Below are 9040 nucleotides of genomic sequence, written 5' to 3' on the forward strand. Positions count from 1 at the left end.
ATACAAGTTTCTATCAGTCCCGTGGTACAATCATTAGAATTTTAATTATTTTATTTTTGGAATTATCATTGTTAATAAGGTGATTCTTATGTTTGAAGGTTCTTCTTTATTAAAGTATTAGAATAATGCAACAATGGAATATTGGAACGTTGATATACAGAAATATTAGGATACTAGGATGCTCGAGTTACATGACAATGAAAGTATCCGATCCCTCTCAATGAATGCTTTCGCATTCGAAAGAAATTGGCTGCCGTTGCGATCAGCCGTGACCATTAAATTGACATATCATGAATCGGTGTCACTAGCATCCGGTACCGTTTATTTAATGTAGAAAGTCAGGAAAAGAATGATTTTTCCCGGTCGATCGAACGGGAATACAGCAGTCCCTCTCGCATTGTCGAGGCACAATGTCCGGCCTTACGATCGTTCAATATTTTCCGTCAACAAACTGCACGCGTTCATCTCGTTATAAAGTCTGTTAGATCGGCAAACATTGCAACGCCGATGCATCGCATGGTCGAGAGTATATTCGCGAGAAAAATCGTTCCCAATCCTTTGTTACACTTGATTGTGGAATTTGTTCAATCCAAACGAACGATTCTATGTTTGCGCCAGTAGTCATTCAAGTGGTTTAATAAATTTATTAAAATTATTAAAATAATTTGTATATCTCTACTCAATTAACACGTTGTCTGTTATAACTTCTTCATAGATACCTAAGTAGGTACCGGAGGGTCTTCAAGACGTTGAGAAGAAGTTGTCGTTTTACAGACTCAATAATGTTGCGTTAATGAGACCGTCAGTAATCTGGAAAGTTTGCATCTGTGCCCAATATTCTAACCTATAGGAGTTCCTACCCCATAGCCTTATGTCTGCGCCCTGACGACGCGACGGCTCACTTTACGCGAAACCACGATGACAAACGCTGCCATCTAAACAAAGGGTCTCAGGATATACGTACGGCAGACACGCAATTTCCGTGGTATGTAAATCGCACGAAATGAATTTCTGCCAATCACGCACGTGCGTCACCGACTGCTTCGCTAAGGTATTGCCGAAAAAAAAAAAAAAATGCAAACCCTCCAGGGGAAATTCTGTAGAGACTACGAAAATGAATGGAGACTGTGCAAATAATGGATAAGTTCCAAGAAATAATTTCAGAATGGAGATTTTATTTTTTTTTTATATCTTCATAGTATAATAGAATGTTATTGTAAAAAAAGTAACAATTTCTTTTATGTAATTTGTGTAAATATAATTCTGTTGGAATTTATCTACATTAGCGATTAATTAATTGAAACAGAATAATTATTACTAAATTGCAAAGGCCAATAAATGCAAATTAGTCCATTATTTTGAATTTAGGAGCACATGATATAGATGCAATTTGATAATAAATTAATAGTGTTAAATATGCCATTTACGAAATTGGAACCATGGCTTATTGTCATGTTTGCATTTAATTACTTACAAAATTAAAGAATCAATATTAACTTAACAAGGTTAGTTCCATTTACGTCAATGAATGAACATAATCAACGAAATTATTCAGAACCATGGTGCATTAAATTGCCATTTTATGTACAAAATCAAGGAACTAGAAATGTAGGTTAATTTGAAGTTAATAAAAATTAATGAGATCAATTTGACAGCATCAAACCGTCATACTTTACAATTACACGTAAAGTTCAAAAATCATCAATTATACATTTTAAAAAGATGCATAAAAATCAACAATTGAACATTGGCAAAAATTATTTAAATTATACAGAAACTTTTACTTTTATCAAGTACTGATGCTAATTATGTTAATTTTATTTTTCCTTAAATTCAACATTGAAATAAATTGCAACCTATCAGAGGTCTAAGTAAAAATCAATATGGCGTAAAAATGAAGTTATCAAGACTCTGTTTTCCCCATGCATTCTAGGTGTCGATTCAAGTTTCCCCATGGTGCTTGCCGCGATGACCCACCCCCCTTCGATTCTTCCATGCACGGTGATTGATATTCACTGTCGTTTCGCAGACGCGACTACATAAATCAAAAGGCACCCTTATGCTCGCGAACCCTTTTCTTGTCGCTCTCTTCTCCTTCCTTTCTTCCTTCTTTTTTTTTTTTTTTTTTATTTCTCCTTCCCTGTAAGGCGCCACGATGCGTTATCAAATCCATCGATGACAGACGAGAAGGTATTAAATACCGAACAGGCAGGACATCGATTGTCGCGCAGCGTCGAGACGAGGATGCCGGTTGTGAAAAGGGTGTGAAGTAAACGAACGAGCACGTGCATCATCCCCAACGATTCAGATATGTTTTTCGCCTTCCTCTTTCTTCAACCTTCTCTACCCGTCCCCTTTCGCCAGCCGATTATATGTGTCCCAGGGCGCTTGTTCTCCGCGTATTATTCAGCGTCGTTGGGGTACGAGCGAGGGTGCATCTGACAGTTTCGTCGTGGAAGCTGTAATTTTTAAAGGTAACACGTGGGCCGAAGACATTCGCGCGTATAAATCTGTGGCTGCAACGGAAAACTCGGTGCGTCAGAGTTTTGAAAAATGTGAAATTTTGTTTAGTATTTTATGCGGGACATTATTTCTTCAATTATTGAAATTGGGGAAAACATAGAATGCTTGATTTCTACATTTATCTGAAACGAATATATATTTTTGTGGTATCTATAGGTTTTTCTTTTCAGTTTATCGCGTATCGTTAGGCAGACGCGTGGAAAAAAACTGTTTGAAAAACATCCGGTAAGATGGATTTTCCTAAATGGATCACGATAGAGGAAAACAAGAATTAATCACCCGCCATTGTAATAGACGTTGTATCCACGATAAGTGACGCAGCTGTTAGAACCACTTTTCACTGCTGTTCCATATAGGGGATGCTAACGTGTAAAAGGGAGGATTCATTCGCCTCTCGCGAACTCTTACCCCCTTTGCCTGTACACGGTATTTCTTGTCAAAAATGATGTATCGATAGAAACGGAGGCGACGAAAAATTATTATCAATTATTCAAAAATGATCGTTACTGTTATCATAAAATGGTATTAACAAATGAAAGAATCGTAAAATTATTATATTGTAATTGCAATTGTGTCTGAAGATTTTTTGCAAATTAAGCGTCGTTAAAGGACGAGGATAAAGCCTCGAGAGATGTGATCGGTTCTAAGGACAAGAGCGGAACAGCGGGGCACGGACTTGTCCGGAACGCTCGGATAAATAGTTCGGCAACGGGAAAGCAGAAGAGCTCTTATACGAATTGGCTGAATTCCAAGGACGAACTCGGTAGAAGGAAAAGCTCTTCTTTCTTTGTCCTTGGCTCGTTCCTTTCATCTCTTAGGCAGACTTTCTTTTAGCCAAGCCGAACATCTGAAGAATAGTTGAAAGTTTGACCGATAGTCGGGACGCATTTCATTCCGTTGGAAATTCCGCGAAACATGTGGGAGACCGTCGCGAGTTAGCTTCAATCTTTGTGCGAAATCACCGCGGAAATTCTTCTCAGAGGACACGCACTGCGGCCTAAAACTTAAGTAATGCGCGAAACGGAATCGGTTGATCCGTGAAAAGGAAAGTTTCCAAACCAGATGCCACGTGTTCAGTTTCGCGCGAAAATTCCGCGGCTCTTTCGAAAGATTCCTGCTCCCATATCGATCTCTATGCTTGAAAATTCCTCTTCAACTTAAAGAAGAATTTAAATTGAAAATCGCCGAGTCATAGTGTGTTTACGATATATTTCAAGATTTAAAAAATTTCAATTTTACAGTCAATTCCAATTCTTTAGCCTCTCGCTAACTGACCTATCCCTAATGCTTCCACCAATCTACACCCAGGTCATAAAATTTTCATGGAGGATAAAACGCGAAGGGGAGGTGTCCCGACCGTGAGGTATAAACCTATGCACCGCAAATCTGCAGGTAGAAATATGAAAGAAGCTTCTGACTATGCAGGGTTGCGTCGATGGTGGGTGTAAAGGTTTGGAGGTTCGACGAGAGGTTCGCAACCTGAAGAAAACGAATGGTGCGGGAAAGGAAAGGGTCGTTCGAGTGCATATTTCCAGCTTGCCGGCTCCATCGTGAACGGTAAAATATATTTTCGTAGGAAGTGTCGTCACGGGAGGGCCTCCAGCTGCTGGTCGTGATATTCTACATGCGTAATGCTCACGCGGATATTTCCATACATAAATTTCATCCGGGTGAAAGTAGGTGGCGGATGGTGGTGTTGCACGTCGCAGCTGATGACGCCGTATTCGCGACGTGCTCGAGAATCGCTGATCGCATCTCTGCAACGGTTATTCTTTATTTTGTCCGACGTTTCTGACTTCCAACAAACTTTCTTACTTAATACACTGGAAAAATTTATTCTTCGAAAGATACAACATACGGTACGTAGGCACGGTAGGCTTTCATAAAAAAAATGATGGGAAATAGGAATTTTCAAAATCCTGAGTTTGAAGATATGTATTAAAGGAATATGAACTTTTCTAAATTAATATCTTCAAAATTAGGACTTTGAAAAATCCTCTTCCCCCCCTTACCTTCGCGGAAAATAACCATGCTTGGTTCTGTACGAAATATCTATTCAAAAAATTAAATTCTGGTACTGGTAAATTTTTTTTTATCAAAATTGGTTGGGCTCTTTTCAAGTACAGTAAACAAATTACTTATATTTCAATGTAATTCAAAATTTCAATGCAAAATATAATCCTTATTTTAATTTTTAATTTTTAATTTAAATATTTTTGATTAAAACTTACTTTTTTTAAAATTAATTTTGATCTCAAATTTATATTTAACAATATGGTTAAGTAAATCAGCACTTCTGTTCATCTGGTTGCCCGTCTTCCACTTGACAGTACCGGTAGCCCATATCTATACGTATGTTTTCACCGTTTATTAAGGGATTCTCAATACAGGCTTGAATCAAGTGAGCCACTTCTTCGCAGGTTCCAAAGCGTTTCGGGGTTAGCATCATACTGATCCATCGTTTTCTTACTTCTGGCGTCAGTGGATCTGAATGTTGAATTATAATTTATTATTAAAATTTGAAGGAAGGAGGGATCCGCCCTGATCTCTAGTTAGTTACGCCAAGTTAAATATACTCATCACCTTCGTAATTAATTATTTCTTAAAATAATGAATATAACCTACTGGTCATGGGACTCTCAATGAAACCAGGACAGATTCCAACGACTCTTATTCCTTTCGAGGCAAATTCCCTGGCTAAAGTCATCGTCATGCCCGCAACCGCAGCCTTTGTGCCACCGTAAACAGTCAATTCTGGAATCGCTTCATAAGCCACCATACTGGCAAGATTGATAATAACACCTCTTTGTTGATTTTTGTCCGGTGTATTCTCCGCCATCATACCGACCATTAAACGAGTCACATTAAATAAACCCCATACATTCGTGTCGTATATACATTTGTATAGATCTGCCGAATGCAGTTTTTTAGTCTTGAAATCGTATATCCGCTCGTAACCCAGTACACCAGCAGAATTAACGAGCACGTTCACACCTCCAAATTTTTCCTTCACTAATTTCATACTTTTTTTTATATCCTTTTCATGTTTGACCTGCAAAATTTGGTTGCAACGTGTTAATCACTTGTGTTAATGATTTGTAGTAAAAACTCTATTTAAGGCACTTTTAAGATATTTTCTAATCCTTTTATCAATTTCTATAATATCGATTATTTCTATGAACGCTGTCGGTACCAAATTTTCAGATCAACCGAACTTACGTCGGTACACGTAAATAAAGCTCTTTCGCCCATAGACTCCGCAAGTTTTGCTCCTTTGCTGGATATATCGGCCAGTACTACTTTACCTCCTTCACAAAGAATTTTCTCGGCGACAGCCTTTCCAATACCGTGTGCACCGCCCGTTATGTAGGCTACGATATGCTATAAATTATAATTAATATTATTTTTGAGGGAGAAATTTTGACGACGCACCTCTGTTTTTAAGGGCATTTACTATTTTAGGTGTATTTGTAATAATTATTTGTGTATTTAATTTATTGCAATTTTTTTTTGCTATTAAAAATTTTAATAGAATTGGAAATCTTACTAAATATGTGAATCTGAGATTCTCACAATTAGTAAAATTCAAAGAATATATTTCGCTACCTGTAATATTCCCATCTTTGGCAAATCTTCAGTTCTTCAACTTGTTCTGTTTAGTTTTGCAAAATGACAAAATTATCATATGAAAAATGCGATGAAACTTCTTCAGTTTCTGAAACAATTTTGTTTCCAGTCTCTTCTATCTTCTGATTGAATACCTAAATAAATAAAATCGATCATTTTATTCATAGCAACAATTTCAAGTGAAAGTGACAGTTAAAAGTAACTTGTGGCCAAAAAAAAATTCAACAACAATTTTCTTCTGAAGAGAAACATTCTTAGGAACATCAACCAAATAAATCAGAAATTGAGTTAATTCACGAACGATACTGTTATTGACATAAGATCATATCGGCGTTTATACAATAGCGGACCTTCATCAGACGAAAATTTGCGTTTGAAGCGTCGATCCGTTAAGGCGGCAACGTCAACCAAACGATATAACCTAATTCTCGCCGATTAAATGCAACAGTTGCGATAAGGCTTGTAAATTGAGCGAATTATGCCGCTGCTAGCAGTGCACGACGTAGCCTCGACCGATTAACATGCGCATTACGCCAGGTCGAAACGTTCAACCTGACATTTGCATCGAAACGTGTCGAACAATCTCAGACTTCTACGACACCTGCTGCCTTCCATTACTTATCTACATTGCTACCGTTTATTGATCTATAAACGCTGTATTGTAATAAGGTAAAGACTTTATTGTAAAAACTAATTACAATAGGTGAAGGTATTCAACATAATATTTTATTCTCAAAAGAAAATTCTGCAAAATTTGAAATGCATTGGTACAGTACTATGGTTCAATTGCTCTCCAAGAATGTCATACGTAAATTGCGATAATATTTGAAACACCCTGCCTCTGAACTCGAAGGAAATGACGACGGACAGAGAGGAATGAGCAGGAATGTTCTTTGAAACGGCCAACGTTAACCTTTACGATGGAAACACTTCAGTTCAGGTTGATCTTCGACAAATTGTTAGTCCGTACGCCCGAGCAATTTCAATCCTCCGCTAGTTCCAATTTCCTGCGCGTCATTACGGCTGTTCGTAAGCCGTCGACCACGAGAAAATCTTACGCCGTTGCCGTTTCGAAGAAAGCAGTGGTACCCTAACTGGCGTCGAAGCTTCTGTTCGCGACAGCCATCGGCTTTCCCTCTTCCGCTATATCCTCCGCGTTCCTCACCCTCTCGATCAATCGGCCAAGTGAAACGCAGCAGCGGAGGATATTCAAGGCTGGTGCACAAGCGACGCTTTCCACTGTTGCGTATCGAGGACGTAGGAGGGCATGAACACACAGAGCCTCATACCTGGTTCCTTCGTTTTGCACACGGGTGCGAAACGAGCCGGCGCGGCGCGGCGGAGGGATCGGAGGGGATACTGAAGCAGAGACGTGAGTACGGCTCCCGGAATATAGGGGTTGAAGAGGGGTGGCAGAGGTCGCAGAGGTCGGACACCACGTAAATTGCATACCCGATTGCGGTCTACTGAAGAGTGGTGCCCTCCAGTGGGCAACCCCCTCTTCAGACCGTACCAACCCCAAACTGGATCTAACAAGCCAGCAACCACAGACTAGGTTCGGCTTGCAACGGGACTGCCACCTCTAGGGACTGCCGCCGGCTAAAGCCGGTGAACTGTCCCTCATGTCCTGACTGGAAACCCCTGCTTCCTTTCTCTTTCTCTTTCTCTTTCTATTCCTACCTTCTTCCACACCCGTGAAAACCTTCGAACCCATCCGGCCGTCCTAACAAGCCCGCTTACCTTCGGCTTGTAAACCTACTGACGTTACTGTCCAGACGATGTTTCTCTGATCGCGACCTTCTTGGTGACAGGTCCATACAACGACTGCGTGGATGGAAAAATTTACGAGATATGTTACGTAAACTAGAGCTGGAATCCTTAGGGTTAAAAGGTAACTCGTGAGTAGCACAATACAGGTGGCTTGCACTGGGATTGTTAATCTTTTAGTTTGAAAAATTTATATTTCCATGTTTCTAAATTTCCAAGTTTTCAATTTGCAAATTTGCAGAAATATAGAAATTTCAAATTTCCAACTTCCCAAATATTCAGTGCACACTTGATCTGCTCCTCCTTGACTTCGAGTATAATGTCTAGAGAGCATAATTCTAGAAATTGGGTACTTGTACTTCCCATCGGAAATTATTTAAAGAAAACGAAACAACAAAGAACCATGAATTTTTATTTTTTGATGGTGGTTTGAAAAGACCTGCCTCGAATGTTGTTCTAATCTCGGTACATTTGCAAGGCCAGCTCCTATTGTAAGTGGATTTCATGGAAGTACAATTGCTACAATAGAGCGAGAACTTTAATGAGTCGCAACACAGTATAAAGTCAGGCATCACCTCGTTGCTGTTGGAGACAGAAAATCCCCGCCCGCCATTTTCCTCGGAGAGCACCCTAGGAACCTTCTAAATACCGGACACTCTAATTACCGCTTCTGGATGTTGCGGTATAAAAGAAACCATTCCATAATAAGTGTCACTGCCAGACCCAACTAGTGAACTTAAATAAACTGCTAATTGCAAGAATCTTTCTTAACCCTGCACGATATTCTTTTCCTTCTCCACTCGCAATTTGTCACCTCGTTCTGATGAAAGACAATATGAATGCAAATGAAAGGACATAACAGAAGTCTGTTGGTGAAACAAGAATCGTAAGGGAGGTGGGAAGTTAATGTATGCTAACTGTGGCCAGGGGAGTTCATGAGGAAAGAATACTCAAGTAGTATTGTAAACTTTTGAAATGCTATTAATGTAAAATACCAGAATTCTGCCGATGATCCTGTAGATGGGCTGTTCACCGTTGAGCCTTTAGTCGTGTGGTTAGAATCCCGAAGGATTTGAATAAACCTTTCGAGTTTAAAATCAAAACTGCCATCGGAGAAACGACT

At 39.3% G+C, this 9040-nt stretch overlaps 1 protein-coding gene across 1 annotated transcript; it reads right to left on the reverse strand.

Moving 5' to 3' along the window:
- Positions 1-3808: 3808 nt before the first annotated feature.
- LOC117607659 (3-hydroxyacyl-CoA dehydrogenase type-2) lies at positions 3809-6284 on the reverse strand. The gene is made up of 5 exons (XM_034331607.2): positions 6130-6284; positions 5743-5904; positions 5149-5575; positions 4755-5010; positions 3809-4346 (listed from the first exon to the last, which is right to left on the reverse strand). The coding sequence occupies exons 1-4, from the start codon at positions 6142-6144 to the stop codon at positions 4811-4813; spliced, it is 804 nt and encodes a 267-aa protein (XP_034187498.1). The 5' UTR covers positions 6145-6284; the 3' UTR covers positions 3809-4346; positions 4755-4810.
- Positions 6285-9040: the final 2756 nt, after the last annotated feature.

Source organism: Osmia lignaria, chromosome 6 (assembly GCF_051020975.1).
Source record: "Osmia lignaria lignaria isolate PbOS001 chromosome 6, iyOsmLign1, whole genome shotgun sequence".
NCBI lineage: Eukaryota > Metazoa > Arthropoda > Insecta > Hymenoptera > Megachilidae > Osmia > Osmia lignaria.